This window comes from Mytilus edulis, chromosome 1 (assembly GCF_963676685.1).
Source record: "Mytilus edulis chromosome 1, xbMytEdul2.2, whole genome shotgun sequence".
Lineage (NCBI taxonomy): Eukaryota > Metazoa > Mollusca > Bivalvia > Mytilida > Mytilidae > Mytilus > Mytilus edulis.
In genome coordinates this window covers 107,502,642-107,524,123 of record NC_092344.1, presented here as the reverse complement: position 1 = coordinate 107,524,123, position 21,482 = coordinate 107,502,642, and the positions used below count along the sequence as shown (strand labels likewise).

Below are 21,482 nucleotides of genomic sequence, written 5' to 3'. Positions count from 1 at the left end.
ATATGATCTTTCTAATTTTAATGCCAAATTAGAGTTTTTACCCCAATTTCACGGTCCACTGAACATGGAAAATGATAATGCGAGTGGGGCATTCGTGTACTGAGGACACATTCTTGTTTATTTTTTATTTCTATACTGTAATTGCTTAATAATTTCATATTTAATTGCACCACCGTAAAAAATATCACACCGCAAAATATCTCTGGTAGTTAACCTACAAATCAGCTGCAGTAGCTAACTAATAAGCTGTGTGTAGTAGTGAACTGTATGATCGCCTGTGGTAGATAAGAAGTTAAGGAAAGATTAAAATTATTTGATTGAAAATGGATAGATTGAGACAAAATCTGTCAGTGGTAAAATGTTATAAAACTCTCTTACTTTCAGTACGTATTTCAAATAGGTTTCAGATTTTATTCAATTTTCCCCATTCATGCAATTGCATCAAAGAATCTGATTTTTTCAATGATACAAATTAAAGTAGAATGAACAGGTTTTCTTCTTTCACAAAAATTAGCTTTATTTGGAAAGAATTCTGCACATTTTACAAAAAAAATGCTTACTTTATTATTTTTATTATGAATACAAACTGTAAACATGATATTTTCTTAGACTATAGTCTCAAATTAACTTGAGAAGATTGGTACACAAAGTTACTTGATATAACATGATTGCTTCAGTATTTTAATTTGTCTTTAATACATGTTAATGATATATATTTTAGGCACAAGAGACACCTTTACATATAGCTGCTCGGACAAGAGAGGGAGAAAAATGTGCTGAAATGTTGTTAAAAAGTGGTGCAGATGTTAATGCTACAAGGGAGGTAAGCCTGGCACAACAGATACATAAGTAGATAAATTGAAGTATTTCAACATCTCATATACTGTTAATTAAAAAATTATTGTGAGCATTTATTGCGAATTTTGAAGATTTAACAAAAATGCAAGTTTAATCATTGCGATTTAAGGGAAAGCTACATTCAGGTATATGTATTTGACATCAGAATGAGAAATCTTCCTGCTGCTTTCTTTGCATTAATAAAAAAAAAACTCAAATAGTTTCTGGTTTTACAGTAACATAATGACTATTTCATGTCAATTTTAAACTGATTGAAAGCAAACATAAACATTTTCACTAAAAGAACTACTTGACTTAGAGTACATGTACAATTTTTTTCCAGAATGGAGAAACAGCAATGCACATAGCAGCTAGACATGGTCAAATACAGATGGTGATAGCTTGTTTAGAGGAAGGAGGAGATCCTACACAACAATCAAAGGTATAAAGGCAAATGGACAAATTTAATTCCTGTAACATTTGAGCCACTAGATACCAGAAATTTAACAAATAGTCATATAAGGAGATGGTGCCTGTTATTTTAATGCTAGTCCTTTGATAAGATGTTCTCTTAACTTAGGTATAGGTAACCATAGGTATTTAAACTGATGTCTTATAATTCTGTATAGTTCGTTTGACAGCACATATCCCTACAACTAAGTAATCTAACAGTACATATAGTCCATTGCAAAGGAATGATACTAAAAAATGAAGCATGTCCTTTCTATGAGATTGAAAGTTTTAATTGTGGTCATAAGAATTGATGCATCTTTTGCTTTTCATAGGTTTGAAGGAACATCAACTAAGTACCAAGTTTATCAATACCTTCTACTACTATCTTTAGAGCACTTAGTCTTTGATAAAATAATATACATACATTCTTTTTTCAACAAAAGGTTGAGAGACAACAAATTATGTTTTTTTGCATCATACGGGGAGATAATTAGGCCACACTTAATAATATTTTGGTTTGACCAAACCCTACCCAAACATTGAGACAGTGGGTATGTAGGTAGGCATTTTCTTTTTTTTTGGCAAAGAGAAATTTAAGCACCAGATGTGTATAAGTCTTCATGCCTATCTAAATAAAAAAAAATCACATCAGGAAAATAAAAGATTTTGAGAAGGCAGGTATTTTCTGGGAAGGTAGGGTTAGGGCAAACAAACCTATTCTTTTTTATGGCCTTATATATAGATATAACTTAAGTCACTATAGTGTGCTAAATTTTCTTTTATAAGGATTGTGGTTCAACCTAAGAATTAACGTCAAATCAAATAATAAGACACTGGAAGAAATTCACAAATAATTTGAAACTTTTACATATCAAATTTGTAATTTTTCATCTTGGTATGAGTCCGAGATTTTGATCATATAAATCACAAAATGGTATAAAGTGGAAACTGTATAAGTATTGCATTAACTTAAGAATTCTATTTAAATAAAGGGTTTAAGTACTTATTTTTCTGTCTGTCTTTACTCTTTTAGATCAAGTGACATACTTGGTACCCATTGTGAATAGTTATATGGTCATCAACATTTATAAATGTTAATTAGATATTTGATTTCTTATTTAAGATAGGAGAGACACCATTGCATGTAGCTGTACGCCACTGCCATCTAGATGTGGCAAGGGAACTATTGACCATTGTCAGTGGATCTAGGTCTAGAATTGATGCTGTCATGCTGGTTAATCAACAGAACTGGGTAAGATGAGTTTTTTTAACCTGTATTTTACATCTACTTCTTCAAATCAAATCAACTGATCACCTCCACATTGCATTGAAGTCTAAAGAAACAAACATTTAGAAAATGCCAAAAAAGGATATATCCAAGCTTACCCATGTTCTAATTTTAGGAAGAGGGAATAAACTTTTCAGCAAGTTTTTAAACCTTACCCTTTTTCTAAATTTGGTAGAGGAAACTTTACAATATTATGAAGCAAAGTTATTAAATCTTACCCATTTTCTAGTATGTAGCAGAAACCCTAGTAAAATGTACATTATGTATCAATGTTATTTTAAAGCTAACCCATTTTCTAATTTAGTTGGGGGAAATGCGGTACATTATGCATCAAAATTATAAAAGTTTTGTTTTCTATTTTTAGGAAGGAGAAACTACAGTACATTATGCAGCAGAGTTGACAAAGAATTTGGCACATGAGGATTTGGAAGATACAGATATGATTAAATTATTACTGGAGTATGATGGAGATACAAATTTACACACCAAACTGGTAATCACATTTCTTAAATATCATAAATTCTAGAATGAAATTGTATTTTTTCCCTTTATCTTTCCTCACAATCATGAACATAGGACATCAGCTGAAGCAACGATTCCTTTTTTTCTACACTCAAAGCTCAAAGTCAAAGAAGTCATTAATTTATAAACTTACTAAATGAGACATGAGTGCTGTTGTTACCTGAACTGAGAAAAAGTTGTTGGCTACAATATACTTTCATTTATTTTTAATAATAATGCTGTTAAAGTCCTTGCTACATTAAACAGTTTGGACAATCTAGCTACTGTTCAGATAAAGACCAGCAATTGACACTGTTAATTTAATTATTGGTTATTTCACAAAATATGTAAATCATGGTAATGTTTATTTCCTGTAGAAGCAGGTGTATTGTAACAGTATGTAATAGTTCTGCCAAGAGAAGCAGAAGTTATATAAAAATTGACTGATTTCAAAATATGTCAATCTTAGAGAACCTGATTTTAGAAAAAAGAAAATGTTGAATGAGTGCCAATGAGACAGCTCTCCATCCAAATCACAATGTGTAAAAAGTAAACAATTACAGGTCAAAGTACAGCCTTCAACGTGGAGCCTTGACTCACACAGAACAGCAAGCTATAAAGGGCTCCAATATGGCAAGTGTAAAAGAATTCAAACAGGAATACCAAGGGTCTAATTTATATAAAATACACTTATAAACCACATCATATGACTATTTACTGTTTACTATTCTATCATTAAAGATAATGTCAATATCAAAGGTTTGATGAAATTAAAGCAATGATTTACATATTTGTTTATTTAAATTTCTTGACCTTTTTAGACATTTGAAACTCCCTTACATTATTGTGCCAGGGCTGGTAATGGTGACATTCTGTTAGAGATTGTCAAACATATTGGTGCTTTAGGGGTACAGAAAGCTGTCAATAAACAGTCAAAGGTTAGTAAACATATTATAAATGTTACTTTCTATATTTGAGGCTGCAAACATGCCAATACATTAAAACAAATAAAGATTTCATACATCTTTTATGATATAACTCTACATGCTTAGAACCTGTTTATCCGAAAGTCCTTAACATTATCTAATAAAAATTAAAGTAATATTGATGTTGAGTGATGTAACACTTAGATAATATTATACCTTAATATGTGGAATCCTGCTGAATCGTTGTGAGTTTGGCTTAGTTTAAGGGTTAAAACATAGTTCAAAAATATATTAAGATATAAATCAAATGATTACTTTTAATTTGATGCTTAAGGGCATACGATACAGTTACAGGGGAGGTAATGACGTTGCTAACGTAAAATGTTATTTTCGCGACGTCAAACTGTGACATATCGGGAAAAGATGCATTTTTTTCGACTGATTTTTATCATTCAAACTGATTTAATTTGAAAACGAGTGCATGGACCCTTATTTTTTAAAACGACATTTTGTTTCATTTTGCAGGGAGATTATGTTGACCAAATTTTTTAAACTGTAAATAGTGCAATTTTTTTAATTTTGATAAATATACAGCAAAAAATGACGTTTTTTTTTCAATTCATGACCATTTGATAAATATGCATGACCATTTGATAAATATGAGTTATTCTGTGATATTTTTTAGGATACTTATAAAATACAGAAATTACAAATTATTTAACAAAAAAAAATTTGCGTGTATCTTTTAAAACCAAAAAGTTATGACTTTCTTTTGAAAGGAAAAATACGGCCACAAATCTGAGTTTTAAGCAAATATACAAAATTTCGACCTCATTTTACTCAAAAAGTAGCACATGAAGGTATATTTTTTATTACATATTTGATTTAATCAGGCAAAAAATAGCCTATTGGAAATGTTCATCGAACTGTAAATACGGGATCAAAACTGTATCATATGCCCTTAAAAGGTTTAACTACCCTAAAAAAGTTGACATTAATATGGGCATGTGGCATATGGTTAAGTATTATATTCTTTGGTTCATTAATCATTCTAAGTCCTGAATTGAAAAAAAAAGTATATATAGTTTATCATAAAATCATAAGGTCTCTGTTTAGGCTGTTTATGAAGTATTTTATCCCATATTTTGTGCAAAAGCACTCTAATGTTATACATGTATATCACTTAGAAAATGGCAAAAATAAATTTGACATGAATATTTCAAGTTTGAATAACAAGTTTATGTTTACTTGGATGTATTATAGTTATCAAAAGTACCAGAATTATAATTTTATACGCCAGACGCGCGTTGTCTACATAAGACTCATCAGTGACGCTCAGATCCAAATAGTTAAAAAGCCAAACAAATACAAAGTTGAAGAGCATTGAGGACCCAAAATTCCAAAAAGTTGTGCCAAATACGGCTAAGGTTATCTACTCCTGGGGTAAGAAAATCCTTAGTTTTTCGAAAAATTCAAAATTTTGTTAACAGAAAATTTATAAAAATGACCATATAATATTAATCAGTTTAAGCTTCTTATTTCAGAATGGTTGGTCCCCATTGTTAGTAGCGAGTGAGCAGGGTCATATCAGTATAGTAAAGATTCTTCTACAGCACCATGCCAGAGTTGATGTTTTTGATGAGGTAGATTATATATGTATAAATTGGCTTTTGGTTATATATTAAAATGATATGTTAAATGAGACACCTATTAGAATGTCAACAAAGACATGTAGCATTAGTAAAGGAAAATGAAATAATGAATTACCTGACCTAATTAAACTTTCATTTGTATGAATGTATCATATATATTCTATACATATCATTATGTAACGTTGTTTATTAAAGGTCTGAATTTGATTATCCTTTGACAAATGTCTGTTAAAATTTCTATTAAAAAAGAACAATATTACTGTTTTTTAGAATCATGGTAAAGCTGCCTTACATTTAGCAGCGGAAAGTGGCCATGATCAAGTGGCTGATGTTCTGCTGTGGCACAAAGCTTTTGTCAATGCCAAGTCAAAACAGGGGGTAACACCCCTCCATTTGGCTGCTCAGAATGGTTACAACAAACTAGTTAAACTACTGATAGAGACACATGGGGCAACTATTGATGCCTTGTCCTTGGTAAGTCATTACTCCTTTGGCTACCATTATAAAGGTATTGTCAAATTAAGGTTTTTGCATTTACTGCTGGTAACACATCAGTATACTATTGATTCCAATATCTTGATAATTCTTAACTGTTGATAGATATACATGAAACTTTTACAGATACCTTTTTTTGTTTGTTAAATCTAAACTTCTCAGGAATGCTGTCTCATTGGTGTGTACCCCCCACAAATTTGGACTCACATGAGCTGCTGTTGACAACTCTTTGGACTACTATTGGTGTGTTATCATTGATAATAAAATAAAATTGAGAATGGAAATTGGAGAATGTGTCAAAGAAACAACAACCCCACTAAAGAGCAGAAAAAATCCCAAGACCACCTGAGTTGAAAGCGGGAAAATCCTGCATCTGGAGTCATACTTCAGCTTTTATCATTACAATACAGCAACATACAGCTACTATTTATATCATAGGGTTATATTAATGCCATGCTTTCTTGGCAAATATTTTTATATTAATCTTTCTACATCGATTGTAGGCCAAAAGAACTCCATTACACATGGCTGCCCAGAGTGGTCAGATGGAAGTATGTAGTACATTACTGAATATGAAAGCTGATGCCAATGCTACAGATGTGGTAAGATCTATAATCTATCATTTGATGTTGCAAATGACAATTATTAATAAATGGCCTATAATCTGCTTCTTTTTGAATGTTGACACATTTTACTTTAAAAAAAAATAGATATTTTCATGTTTATTGGGAAGAGATATCATTTGGAAATTCACTGATCAAATATACATACATTTTGGGAGAAAGATACCTAGCAACAATATATATTGTTGGAAACATACATGTGCTATTTGCAACAATTTTGATTTCAAAAGATTTGATTCATATTTTGTGATAAGGGCGTTATTTGGCCTAATATTTGATTGAAATTTTTATCTTTTGATAAATCATTAATGTCTGTTTAGGTAATAAAAAAGTAAAAATAGGTAGTTTTCCATCAATGAATTAATTTTGAAGTAATGGAAAAATCTACATATTTCGTAAATAATACGATAGCTTTTGGTCAATATCCAGACATATTCTGACAAGCAAATATAGAGTATGTACAAGTTCAAACTATATAATTTACCACATTGTTTGTCTACATGAACAACACTTTCCATGTAAATATTTTTGTTGTACTTGATCGTGCTCAATATATCCTTTTTTGTGATATTAAATTTAAGCATGGTCAGACCCCTCTACATTTAGCTGCTGAGAATGACCATTCTGATGTAGTAAAACTGTTCCTAAAGTACAGACCAGAACTAGTAACAATGGCGAACACAGTAAGTTCTATATTTAGAATATTTTTTTGTAATTTGGATGTAATGCGTAGATAAAAATTGAAAAATAGATTCATTACGATTTTCAACAAAAATGTTTTTTTCAAATTGCCTTGAAGAGAGAAATTGGTAAAATGTTTATAACAATTTTGAACAGAAAAAGTAATTTACTATTGCTAAACATGGAAGCAATATTTGCTCATCCCAGTAGTATACCATTGAAGCATGTAGCAATAAAAGTCAATGTTAATGAAGTGTAAGATTCACTTTGCAGTTCAATCAATTTTTGTTACGAAATTAAACATAATGGAGATGTGTAAGATCAATTTAGTCTTTGAAAGTTACTTTAATTAGTGTACTAATGATTTATATCACAAACTTTATATATGTTGTGACATTATATATCAAAGTGATTACTTTTTATGGTCACTTAAATGCTTTCATGACATTTAACTACATATACAATCTATTTTTTGTCGAGGAGAGTTGACTTTTGATAATAAATATTATTTTTTATTCTAGGATGAAGTAAGTATTTGTCACACAAAATTGATGTTTTGATATTTCCAGTTTACCTTGTATTTAATTGATTTCTTTAATTATTGAATTTTTCTGCATGTTTTCGGTAAAAGATATTTTAAGTTGCACAAAAGAAACTTGTGTACTCGAAATGCAAGGAATTCTTTGGGGGAATTTATATAAAATTCAGAAAAAGAGATGATAATTGCATATAGTGTTTAAATTTTGGGATTTCCTGAAAATAATTATGTTAACCATTGAGTCTTGACATCCAAATTGAATGTTGTATAAATGCATGTGACCAATTATTCCTATCCAGTTGTCAACCTTGGACCTTTCATATGTGTATTTACCACCTCCTCCCATCTTCGCTAGCCAAGGGTTACGATCCACTCCCGCTCTCTTCACCCTTGGTGGATTGAGATAAAATTTCGAAGACACAAGGTAAGGATTTTTATTGGTTGCAGTCAAAACTTGCTGCATCCAATCAAAAAGCGCATATAACATGATCACGTGTAAATGTATAAAGTGTTTGTAAACAATTACCACTTGTTTATTGTGCAACATTTAGTGACAACTTGAATGTTTTTAATCAACCAATAGAAGTTCCTGTGTATGTTTCATGCACAAATGCATGAATTTTGACGTATATTTTCATTTCCGGCTTTACCAAGCGTGTAGCATCTAGACGCTACCGTGTTTTTATCTCCAAATTGAAGAGTTCAAGTGCTACCATTGGTCAAGAATTATGTATTCGGAATGGGCGTGATTTTTACCTTCCGATAGATGGCGCAACATTGTTATATTGGCTCAATCTGCCAAGGGTGAAGAGAGCGGGAGTGGATCGCAACCCTTGGCTAGCGAAGATGACCTCCTCCATGTCTGAAAATATTACAAAAATGATTGGTTTATATAAAATTATGTCTTGCCTATGATATGATTTACAATTTCCTTAAAAAGATGCTATGGACAAAGTAAAAGAATTAACTTATCCCAGAATACTTTGAATAATGTTTTATCTATCAAGATCGAGTGCAATAAAAGTTTAATACTTTTTTCAATGTTTGATTATACATAGGTATTGATTATAACATAAAACAAATATTTAACAGCCAGTAAGAAAGCTGCTATCAAGTCTCTTTGTGATCTATTTGTTATGTGGGACTATAAAATAGCAGTCCTATAAAGAATGGAAATCAAATGTTATGCAAGGTGCCTTTTAATTTAAAAACACATTAACCTTTTGTCATATTACATTCAATATGCAAATGTTTTTTTATGTTTGATGAACGGTTGTATTCTGTAAGCCTACATTTTGATCTTTTCACCATAAATCTAAGTCCAATTAAACTTAATCTCATCAAGTTATCTCCCAATATTATGAGAAGTGAGGACCCTTCAGTTTTAAAATTTTATTTTCCTATCACTTATCCAGAGTAATTTTTATGACCCATTTATGGGCATTATGTTGTCTGGTCTTTGGGTCCATTCGTCCGTCCATTTGTTCGTCGTTTTGACCCGCTTTAGGTTACAGTTTTTGGTCGAGGTTTTTTTCTTATGAAGTTGAAGTCGAATCATTTGAAAGAAACTTAGTATACATATTCCCTAGGATATGATCTTTCTAATTTTGATGCCAAATTAGAGATTTTCCCCCATTTTCACGGCCCATTAAACATATGAAATGATAGTGCAGATGGGGCATCCGTGTATTGAGGACACATTCTTGTTTATTTTTCCACAACACCTGACATTGTAGATTAATGGACTACTGTTCATAAACAATGACTATTTTTACTCTTTAGAAACAATTAGTCAAGTTCGCTGTTGATCATTTTATAAATTGTCAATAGGTTAGTAATTTTGCTTAAAAATTAAAAACAAAATAGGCACATCTTTTATATTTCAATTAACCACATGATGCTTAGATTGGTAAACTAAGAATACCTGAAGGAAAAAAGGATACTGGAGAAAGGCTGAAAAATGTTGACCATTAGTTCATAACACAGTGGTTTATTTGTGTTTTTCAACATTTCATTTCCATGAAAAAATTATGGTTAACAACAATAAACATAACTGTTTATATAAATAAATATTCTGTCCAATTGACCCTTAACTTTTATTACTTTTCATAATAATGCCTTTACAGATAATTTTTTATGATTGATGATTTTTTTTTTCACATTACATGACAAAAAAACATTGTATCACCAATTTTTATTATTGTATTTATAGAATGGTATGACATGTGCCCACATTGCTGCTGCTAAGGGAAGTGTTGCTGTTGTCAAGGAGCTAATGAGGTTCAATAAAGGAGTTGTTACTACAGCTAGAAATAGGGTAGGTGTATTAATGATCTTAGATATGGTTCAATTTGAAAGAGGTTTTTCTACAGCAAAAATAAGAAATTAATTTTCAGATCTGCTAGACAGACAATTCTTGTTTGATAATACTAAGAATTCAAGTTTTATACTGTAATCATGGAATGTTTCATTTCAACGTACTAAGCTTTTGTATTATGGAATGATTTGATATTTGATCTTGAACATTTAACTGATAAGTTGCACCATATTTGGGATTTTCAGATCTGTCTCGCAGTGACATCGTCTTTTTACTATACATGTATGTTGAATTGCCACTAGTTATCTACCAACAACGTTAAGCAATATTTGTTCATCTAAAAACAAGTTGGGGTTTTTGAACTTTGCGAGATATTGTGTATAATTTCTTGTTTTCATTACACTAGTTCTGTTGTATTAGAATGATAAAAATATTTTTTCAGACCAATGATTCTACAGCCTTACACCTAGCAGCTGCTGGAGGTCATAAAGAGGTTGTACTGGTGCTTCTTGAGGCAGGGGCTTCTGCTATTGATGAAAATGCTGTGAGTAGATTATTTCTTGTACAGACATGTGACTTCACTGACTGCAAATTTTTTACATTGTTCAAGTGTTATGTTTTCTAATTATACCCCTTGCAACGGGTTGCGGAGGGTATAATGTTTTTGACCCGTCCGTCCGTCAGTCCTGTTTCTTGTCATCGCAACTCCTCTCAAACCACACAACAGAATTTCACGAAACCTTTTCAGATAATAAGGACATACTATGTAGTTGTGCATATCGACGGGAAATTGCAATTCAATTTTTTTTCTAGGAGTTACGCCCCTTTGAACTTATTTACTTTAATGTACTACTGCAACAGTTCGTCATCGCAACTCCTCTGAAACTACACAACAGAATCTCATGAAACCTTTTAAGATAATAAGGACATACTATGTAGATGTGCATATTGACAGGAAATTACGATTTTTTTTTCTTTCTAGGAGTTACACCTCTTTGAACTTATTTGCTTTAAGGTACTACTTTAACAGTTTGTCATCTCAACTCCTCTGAAACCACACAACAGAGTTTCATAAAACTTTGTAGATAATAAGGACATACTACGTAGATGTGCATATCGACAGGAAATTACGATTCATTTTTTTCCCTAGGAGTTACACCCCTTTGAACTTATTTGCTTCAATGTACTTTTGCAACAGTTTGTCATCTCAACTGCTTGGAAACCACACAACAGAATTTCATGAAATTTTGTAGATAATAAGGACATACTATGTAGATGTGCATATTGACAGGAAATTATTATTCAATATTTTTTCTTATACAATTTTTTTTTCTTACACTTATTTAATTTCTCCAATGACAATGTGGGGACGTGGGGTATGTGAGCGTGCTCACTAAGGTTCTTTAATTAGAAAGTGTTTTGATTTGATGGGTATTTTCTTATAAGGGGATGGTGGGGGTCATGTGTGTCCCATTTTAGAGAAAACATTACTGTTAAGTTGAAAAACTTGTGTCTAATCCCTTTTTCCTTTTGGACAATACAGTATGTTTCAACTATCTGTGTCTCATTGAATTTTTTTTCTAACCTGGCATTTTAACTTCTTAATATTTCAATTTAAGGTGGTATGGGAGTCTAAAATGAAAATGATAGAATTTGTTCATACTTTGCCAAAATGTAGTATCTATTGATACATGTTAAATGTCACCACACTTTTTCTCAAACTACAGGTTGTGACAAAGTGACACATTTTGTATGGATTATACAGGAAAAAACACCTTTTGTGCTTAGAAACTAAACTTTATGATAGAATTGTATACTAGATTATGAAAAGATAGTTTTCAGACAATGCTTTGAGAATATCAAAAGAAAAGATATGGTCACCATACGTTTTTTCCAGCTAAAATACAAAGTAGGAAAATTTCACGTAGATTCCCTTAGAAAATGCACTGTTTTAGAGTTACATCCCCTTAAAATAATTTAAAAACATTTAAAACAACCAAAAATAATCTACTCTTAATATCAATATTTATAAAGTATATTCCAATAAACTGGTTCTTTTAAATGAACATTTATACATTATATATCTGCATTCCTACATCAAATTTTCCTAACTTAATAGACAGTCTGGACCTTAGGATCTCTGTTTTTTACAATCCAAGATGGCAAAAGACACCCATACCACCTTAACTAACTTCATTGTAAGGCTGATTTAACAGTTTTCAATGTTAAGATTTTATAGTGAGATGATATCAAGAAGCACTGTTGTTTACCTTCTCTGATATACTTTCACTTAACAGATCATGAATTTGCTGTATTTGTTATATTTTATTAGAGTAGGAGAAATGATATATCTTATCTTATAAACTCAAACTTGAATGTAATTGTCATAATTATTTGATTATTTCTAACTTTGTGGTTATTATGACTGAGATGACAGATAATTTGACTTTTTGTTTGAAGGATGGAATGACAGCAATCCATTTATCAGCTAAGCATGGTCATGTTAATATATTGGAAGCTCTGAAAGGACATGTATCTTTGAGGATTACTAGTAAAAAGGTAGGCATCATCACACTTGTTTATTTATCAGTTTTGTTTATAATAGCATTTTATATCATGTATGATAAATTTAAATATTACTGAAAGTTTTATGGAAGAAATGTCATGAACTTTTACAAAAATCTTCTCCTCTGAAACTACTGGGCCAAATTTAACCAAACTTGGCCACAATCATCAGTTAAGTATCTAGTTTAAAAAATGTGTCCGGTGACCCGACCAAACAACCAAGATGGCAGCCATGGATAAAAATAGAACATAGAGTTATGCTTAGGACTACGACAAGTGCTTTCTTGTTTTTACAAAGTTTGACCAAATTAATTTTTTTTTATCTTTATTTGTAACTTCAATTTTGTCATCTCTTAACTATAAATGATGGTTGGTCTAATACAAAGTATTGTTTCTTTTCAGACTGGATTGTCAGGACTACATGTAGCTGCCCACTTTGGACAGGTAGATTTTGTCAGGGAAATGTTGACCAAAGTTCCTGCTACAGTTAAAAGTGAGCCTCCAGTTGGCGGAGATTCTGGGTTTAAAGACTTTGGTTCTGAGGTAAGCTAGATAAAACATTTTGAAGATCAGATATTTGGTTTATCCTTGTTTTGAATGTGAATGTATTGTGATATTGTTATCAAGTTAAAGTGTGTATTTATATAGAAATCATAGACGTGGTATGATTGGTGAAGAAGTATTTGCAAATTATGTCAATCCTCTTTCTGTTTGTAAATGTATTATTGTATTGAAAATGTTAATCATAATTATTTGCAAAGTATTACTCCAAAGAAATTAATGCCAAATATCATTTGAAGCTTTGGTCAAAATTTTTTCAAATCTTTCTGTGAGTTTAGAAATAAAAGAAAAATATATGAAAGTAAATTATATCAGATGCAAATTTATAACTATATGAAAGTAAGATTTATTTAATGCTAATTTTCAAATACTTTGGTAACTATGAATCTTTCTCTGTGCTAATTATGATACTATATTGTTGTTGATTCAGTAGACTGGATTCTACTCAGTTTTAGTTTGTTACCCCAATTTTGTTTTTTGTCCATAGATTTATGAGTTTTGAACAGCGGTATACTACTGTTGCCTTTATTGATATGATGTTTGCTGTGCACATTCTCAACTTTTTCACCAATATTTCATAATCCTGAAAAATTCTAGTAACAGATTGAAATATTTTGCCAGATCACATGTACAATTTAATTCTATATTATAAAAGTTTGATTTAAAATATGCATATGGCAATTATTGTTGTGTTAGTTTGAAGTGTTGCATATTATTATGTAAAATAGCTCATTTAGAAAATATCTTGTTTCGAGGGTAAACACATAAGTTGTTACCTTGCTTTCTGATTTAGAAGTGTTCCAGTGTAAGGGGAGATAATTCATTTTGATAAATCAGCAGCATGAACCTGTTAGGTTAATTTCTAGTTTGGAAGGGTTTGAAATAGTTCAGAATAAGTGGTAAACATGTTATGTACATCATTAAGTAGAGTATTGGTTTCTATTTATGCAGACTGAATATTCTATTAATTCTTTCTCCTAAAATATGATTTGCAGCTCTATGGGCAGGTAAAAAATTGTTTTATGTCCCCTTAATTTTGTTGTTTGTTTAGTTTATGTTTAAATATGTGTATAAAATTAGAAAAAAATTGATGGATTAATGCCTTTGAAATAGCTTAATTTTTCTACTTGACTTAACTACCTTAGTAATACTAGAATCATACTTTTAGTCTAGCATTTCTATAGTGTCGACTACTTTTACCTGCGTAGAAATTGTTTCAAAAAAGTAGGATTTTTAATTTTAGTTTCTTGTGTATAATTTGGAGTTTAGTATGATGTCCATTATCACTGTGCTAGTATACATATTTTTTAAGGGGCCAGCTGAAGGACACCTCCGGGTGCGGGAGTTTCTCCCTACATTGAAGACCCATAGGTGGCCTTCGGCTGTTGTCTACTCTATGGTCGGGTTGTTGTCCCTTTGACACATTCCCCATTTCCTTTCTCAATTTTATTTAAGATGGTTAAATAGTACTTTTATCTAGGTAGTAATCTGTTTCAGAAAAAGTATGCTTTAAGATGGTTAAATAGTATACAGGTAAGGTGTAGGTCACATGTTTTTTGATTTCACATTTAACTTATACATAATACCTAATCATTTACCTTATATAGAACAACACGGTAGAGAGTAATTTGCTTCTCATGTTCGTTAATGTAGATGTTTATGAAATGTTGTGGATAGTCCTGCATTTGATTTGTTCACTGCTTTTTTGTGTTTGTAGTTCTTTGTCTAGTAGGCTAAAATACAGCAGCATATATATGCACCATTTAGGTAAAAGTATTATATCCTTATAATATTTAAGTAATGCTTTATTGGATGTCTAGTAGTAAATGTTAGAAAGAAATCTGTATTTGATAGCTACACTTATACATGTATTGGTAAAGATATTCTATAGCAGAATATTATATTGCAACAATTCCAAACTTTTGTAAAAAAAAGAATATCTTTTGTATGCAATGAACTTCAATCAAATATATAGTCTCTCATGTCCTGAATCAGATACTCTTATTAGCGTTCCCTCAAATATAATTTTAGAATTATCATTATGAATATACATAAAAGAGGTCAATACATTTAAAATATGCCTGGACAAAAATCTCTACAGAAAGAAAAACAGCTGTAGAACAATATTATATCATTAATATGACTACTGGTATAGTATTTTGTATTTGCATTAATCTGTGCATGGGAACTATAATTTTATAAATCAAACTTATATATGTATAAAGTCAGCAGTTGCATAAAAGCTATCAAAGCTATAATTGGAAGTTTAGAAGTAAAGAATTTTGGAGTCTTATTTAAATAACTTATACAATAACAATCCAAATATGGAAAATTATTCAACCAGTGACCAACCAACACATAAATTCACTAATGCGCATAGTGCATGAGTTTATTATCAGTGTTGTTGGTCACAAATTTAATATTTGAATGAAATTAGAATTCATGGCAGTGTTTTTTTATTACTTTAACTGCAATGTCATTGACAACACCCATTGTTTTATGAAGTCTGTGAAATCATTGGGTCTTATAATGAAAAATCATGTCATTTTATATTTTATTGCAACTAATGTAATAATAAAAGATGTGGGGAAGTGGGTATTTTTTTCCCCCATCTGTACTGTATTAAATCTTTAACATCAAAAATTGCAAGTTATGTGTATGAGATATTTGAATATAACAACAACATACATTTGTTTTTTCAGTCTGGTTTGACACCATTGCACTTAGCAGCCCAATCTGGACATGAAGGATTAGTTAGATTGTTACTCAACTCACCTGGAGTACAAGCTGATGTTTCAACCAACGCTCAGGTAAAGTTAGATTGTTACTCAACTCACCTGGAGTACAAGCTGATGTTTCAACCAACGCTCAGGTAAAGTTAGATTGTTACTCAACTCACCTGGAGTACAAGCTGATGTTTCAACCAACGCTCAGGTAAAGTTAGATTGTTACTCAACTCACCTGGAGTACAAGCTGATGTTTCAACCAACGCTCAGGTAAAGTTAGATTGTTACTCAACTCACCTGGAGTACAAGCTGATGTTTCAACCAACGCTCAGGTAAAGTTAGATTGTTACTCAACTCACCTGGAGTACAAGCTGATGTTTCAACCAACGCTCAGGTAAAGTTAGATTGTTACTCAACTCACCTGGAGTACAAGCTGATGTTTCAACCAACGCTCAGGTAAAGTTAGATTGTTACTCAACTCACCTGGAGTACAAGCTGATGTTTCAACCAATGCTCAGGTAAACAAGAAATAGGAATGTAAGATGTGCATGTCTGCATGGCAAGGTTTATTTGACCTTGACCTAATTTTTAGGCAGTTAAGCTGCCTTATGCGAGCACCCTGGATTTGTGTTCTACCCAATAAATGCTGAAATATGTGCCATTGTTATTATCTAGCTCGATGTTATGTTATTTATAACTAATTGGACAGTTTTTTCATACTTTTAATTCTTGATTACAAAAAATATGACCAGAAAAACCTTAAATGATCGTCGAATTATCCAAAAGTTTTGAAGTTGCACATAGGAAGTAGGGCACATTAGGAATCTTTATGTAGTTTATTATCCCCTGAGATTTTGGCTAAGCTGTCAAAGAACAAATGTATGAAATGTTTAATCGCCGAAAATCTCTAAAGACAAGTAGTTTAGATTTCCCAAATGGCAAAAGTCGTAGGAATATTGTTTGTCGTCAATACGTAGTCAACTACGTCAGTAGTCTTAAAATAAGTTCCACTGTTCATGCTGTTGGCGGCAATTTTAAATTAGAAGACGAAATTTTTGTATCTTTTCAATTTGGAGGCAGGGGTTCAAATTAGCGGTTGTCCGAGGTCTGCGACCTTCCACTTTTGCAGTCGGACTTTCGACTTGGTTACTAGCTACGCTCGACATGTCCGACTTGAGAGGGAATAAAAAAATAACTTTGCAAACCTTTTTACCAAAGTATCCTAATAAACGATCTCAAAACTTGTTTTTAGCATTATTATTCATGACAGCGATGTTCATTTTGTTCAACCACTAGCTTTATACAGAAAATCGCCGACAAATAATGTGTAAATTCAAGTAAAATCGTAACTTACAAAAACAACATTGAAAACAAAATGGCTGACATGAGAAGAAAATTCAATATCGGATCCGATTCCGGAAGCGGATATGGGTAACTCCGGGTTTTTGCGATCAACTTTTAAAAAAATCAGACAGATGACAAAATACATCTTTGCATGGTAAATAAATATAAACACTAGAATTGAAAACCAAAAGATATATGTAAATAAACTCATCATAGATACCAGGACTAAATTTTGTATATACGCCAGACACGCGTTAAAAGAATGAAAAAACAGAAAATATTTTGTACTGAAACTCAAAATTACTTTTTGACAAATTTTAATGTCAAAATCCAATACATTGTGAGTCTTTGTGACAGCTGGGAACAGTATATCTAACAATATATATGGTCCTGGTGACAGTTTTTAATTTTCCTAATCAGTAATAAATATTGGTAAAGCAAGTTAGATGCTTTTAAAGTGTAAACATTTTACTGCAATTTCAATGGGTATTTTTTTTCTCAATTTTGATGTGTCAGTTGAAATAGCTGGAAGTTTCTTATTTTACACATATAGTGCAACTAGATTATATGATACCTGAATGTAAGCAAATCATATGATATGTATGTGGAGTCCTTTGGGGCACTCTACCCCCTCCTGATAACTTTGAAACGGATGAGATCCCCACTTCTCAACCATATACATTCATGTATGGGACTATATAACTAATCAAATGAAGTATAGGTGAAGTCCCTAGGGTCACCCACCACCTCCTGTTTGGGAACTTTGAAACAGTCGAGATCCCCACCCCTAAACCATATATATTCATGTATGGGACAATATAATAAATCAAATGAAAAATAGGGGTAGTCCCTAGGGTCACCCCACACCCTCTTGTGTGTGTTTTGAGAACTTGTCAAAGATTGAGATACCAACTCCTAAACCATATTCATTCCTGTGTCATTTCAAAAAGATTGAATGACATACAAGGTCAATCTCATAGGCGTCACATATGCATATCACTTTGCTAGATCTAACACCTGTCATTTTATTCCAAACTTAGAAATCATGGACTTGGGGTGAAGGTGGGAGTCATTTACATTTACTATGGACAGGTCAGTCAGACCTCACCATTGATCCCTGTAGTAGTAAACATTTGTCTGATTTGTGTCTCATAACTTTTGTACTGTAGAACACAAACTCAGTTTTCTTTCCAGGGAAGCAAGTCCATTCATACTTTTACAAGCTCGTACTTAAGTCAACTTGAACTACTAACAGTCAACTAATACGAACAATTACGATCAACTAGAAGAACTGCAATCATTGGGAATTTTTGTACCACTGCTGACTCAATACTCATGACCAAGAAAAAAAATATACTTGATATATACGTTGCTATTGAAAACCTTGATAAAATATGAATTATTTGCCTTAATGATTAATTCATTAAATGAACATAAATGTACAATTATATATGAATGTTTAATGTTTGTTCTTTTAAATCTTTAAAAAAGAATTGAAGCAACATTGCCACAGTTTTCATAATTATGTTTGCCTTGGTTTTTGGTTAACTGCCTACAGTGCTTACAGCGCTTTGATTATGGTTAATTGGTACATAGTATTTGGTGTATTGTTTAATTGTAAGATATAGATGTTTGTCTGGCAAGATTAATTTGACCATGGCCTCACTTTCAAGGTTATGGGTTGTGGTCAACATTGAGTTTACTTGGAAAGGTAAGTTTTTCACATACTTAAAGTTATTGGTCAACTATATTTGGTTTATGGAATGATTCAACGGTGTACATGAATGTCTTGCAGGTGCATTTGACCTTGACATCTTTTCCCCAAATCATTTAGGATGTTGAGTTTTTACCAAAACTTTGACGATGTAGAGTGAATGTTATACCTGTAGTAAAACCTTGATCTTTATGAATTTCAACTTAAATTTCAATAATGATCAGAAAAGCATGCAAGATATTTTAGCATGTACATTCTCTGGATTTTTTTTTTAGTTCAAAATGATTCAACATAACTTTTGTTATTTCTTAGATAAGTTCATATGCTATGATAAATAAGAGTGTCTAGATAATTTAAGGAACAGATCATATCCAGTTTTAAAATGTTTTCATATCAAGTGTGAGTTAACATGATTTATTGAAATGTTTTGCTTTTCCTGTATTTCTGAACATCTACCACAAAAAGGAAATGACATGACGTAACCCTTAATGCCTTTTTATCCTTGATGTCAGAGTTTGCCAACCTAGGAACAGAACCTATAACCTTGGTATTGAAAGAGCACCTTGCCCTAAATCCCTCTAGGCATAACAAGGACTAAATAGGTAGGTAGGCATTGAAAGAGCACATTGTTTAATAACTTTCCTGATTCTTATTTTAAACTTTTATTTCAGGGAGCTATTCCATTACACTTGGCAGCACAAGGAGGACATACATCAGTGGTCAGTTTGTTACTAAGTAAGTCCACTAGCCAATTACAATTGAAGGACAAGAGGGGAAGAACTGCCTTACATTTGGCTGCAGCCAATGGTCATCTGGACATGGTTGCCTTGCTACTTGGTCAAGGAGCAGATATAAATGCTTGTGATAAGAATGGATGGACTTCGCTACATTTCTCTGCCAAAGCTGGATTTCTGAATGTCGTCAAACTGCTTGTTGAAAGTGGAGCTTCTGCAAAGTTTGAAACGAAAGATGGGAAAGTTCCAATATGTTATGCTGCAGCAATGAACCACTCTGAAGTGTTGAGTTATCTGTTAAGAAAAGATCACAACACTCAACATCTTATGGATGATAAAAAGGTGGGTTATAGCAAATCATAAGTACATGGGACAGAAAACAATCAAAATGATGACCAAAAAATATATAAAGATTTTGGTTTTTATTGTCTTGCCTTGACAGAGACATAGGTATGCTGTTTCCAGCAGCGAAGACGTCAACAATGAATTAGTTTGTGATTAGATCTAGTTTATGGTGAACCACAAGTGGAAGGTCAATCATATTTAATATAAGCATTGGCACATCTCATTTCTATGGAGGTTATTTGACCATGTCCCCTGAGTCATGGTCGATTGACTTTGAAACTTTTGCTTATTTTACATGTATTAGTTTATGATTAGATCAGTTTATGGTGAACCACAAGTGGTAGGTCAATGATATTCAGTATGCAATTGTATAAGCATTGGCATATCTCATTTCCATGGAGATATTTTGGCTCCGCCCCCTTAGTCATGGTCTATTGACTTTGAAAATTTTTCTTAGTTATCATGTATAAGTTTGTTATTAGGTCAGTTCAAGGGGAACCATTAGTGGTAGGCCATTGTTAATTGATATTTAGTTGTATAAGCATTAGCACATATTATTTTCATGGAGAATATTTTGCCTCGCTTCTCAGTCACAGTCTAATGACTTTGAAACTTATCTTAGTTTACATGTATTAGTGTGTGATTACCAGTAGATCAGTTTAAGATGAACTGTCAATGTTATTTGGTATGAAAATTTATTGGCATCTGCAAGTACCATTTCCATGGAGATTATATAGACTCACCCCCTCTTTATGGTTCATTGACTTTGAAACTTTTACATAGTTTACTACAAGTTAATGTTTGTATTTATGTTTGGGAAAGACTTATAAGTCAATGGTATTTGGTATGCAGTTGTATTAGCATTGGCACATCTCATTTACATGGAGATTGTTTAGCCATGTAACTCAGTCATGGTTCATTGACTTTGAATATTGATTTCAACATTTGTATAATAAAAATTACAAAAAGGCGAGACATATCTCTGTGATAACAGTTTATTATCCATATATTCATTTGAATTGTTAGAATTAATTGGAATAATTTCTCTTTTAAACAATAGGTATCTGAAATGCGGGAAAAAAAATAAAGAGTGAAAAAAGAAAGCCTTAGAATCATAAATGCATTATGTGCAAAATATTTTGTTTTATAAGCCTTTTTAAATCAAATATTTAACTAAATGTA

General features: G+C 31.7%; 2 protein-coding genes across 5 annotated transcripts in view; one reads left to right on the top strand and one right to left on the bottom strand.

The window, feature by feature from the left end:
- The window catches only part of LOC139517322 (uncharacterized), a 204,817-nt gene that overhangs the window by 155,691 nt on the left and 27,644 nt on the right, over nucleotides 1-21,482 (bottom strand). The window lies entirely within an intron of this gene.
- The window catches only part of LOC139517268 (serine/threonine-protein phosphatase 6 regulatory ankyrin repeat subunit B-like), a 71,273-nt gene that overhangs the window by 43,874 nt on the left and 5,917 nt on the right, over nucleotides 1-21,482 (top strand). For 3 of the 4 annotated variants that reach the window (XM_071308157.1, XM_071308182.1, XM_071308174.1), the window contains exons 11-26: nucleotides 722-823; nucleotides 1,181-1,279; nucleotides 2,414-2,542; nucleotides 2,943-3,071; nucleotides 3,901-4,017; nucleotides 5,550-5,648; nucleotides 5,928-6,131; nucleotides 6,656-6,754; nucleotides 7,357-7,458; nucleotides 10,207-10,311; nucleotides 10,754-10,855; nucleotides 12,772-12,870; nucleotides 13,279-13,419; nucleotides 14,935-14,970; nucleotides 16,140-16,247; nucleotides 19,893-20,297. In XM_071308157.1, coding sequence (XP_071164258.1) covers nucleotides 722-823; nucleotides 1,181-1,279; nucleotides 2,414-2,542; nucleotides 2,943-3,071; nucleotides 3,901-4,017; nucleotides 5,550-5,648; nucleotides 5,928-6,131; nucleotides 6,656-6,754; nucleotides 7,357-7,458; nucleotides 10,207-10,311; nucleotides 10,754-10,855; nucleotides 12,772-12,870; nucleotides 13,279-13,419; nucleotides 14,935-14,970; nucleotides 16,140-16,247; nucleotides 19,893-20,297 — 2,076 coding nt within the window. Of the gene's footprint in view, nucleotides 1-721; nucleotides 824-1,180; nucleotides 1,280-2,413; nucleotides 2,543-2,942; nucleotides 3,072-3,900; nucleotides 4,018-5,549; nucleotides 5,649-5,927; nucleotides 6,132-6,655; nucleotides 6,755-7,356; nucleotides 7,459-10,206; nucleotides 10,312-10,753; nucleotides 10,856-12,771; nucleotides 12,871-13,278; nucleotides 13,420-14,432; nucleotides 14,445-14,934; nucleotides 14,971-16,139; nucleotides 16,248-19,892; nucleotides 20,298-21,482 lie in introns of all 4 variants that reach the window. The other variant, XM_071308165.1, reaches the window with a different exon arrangement.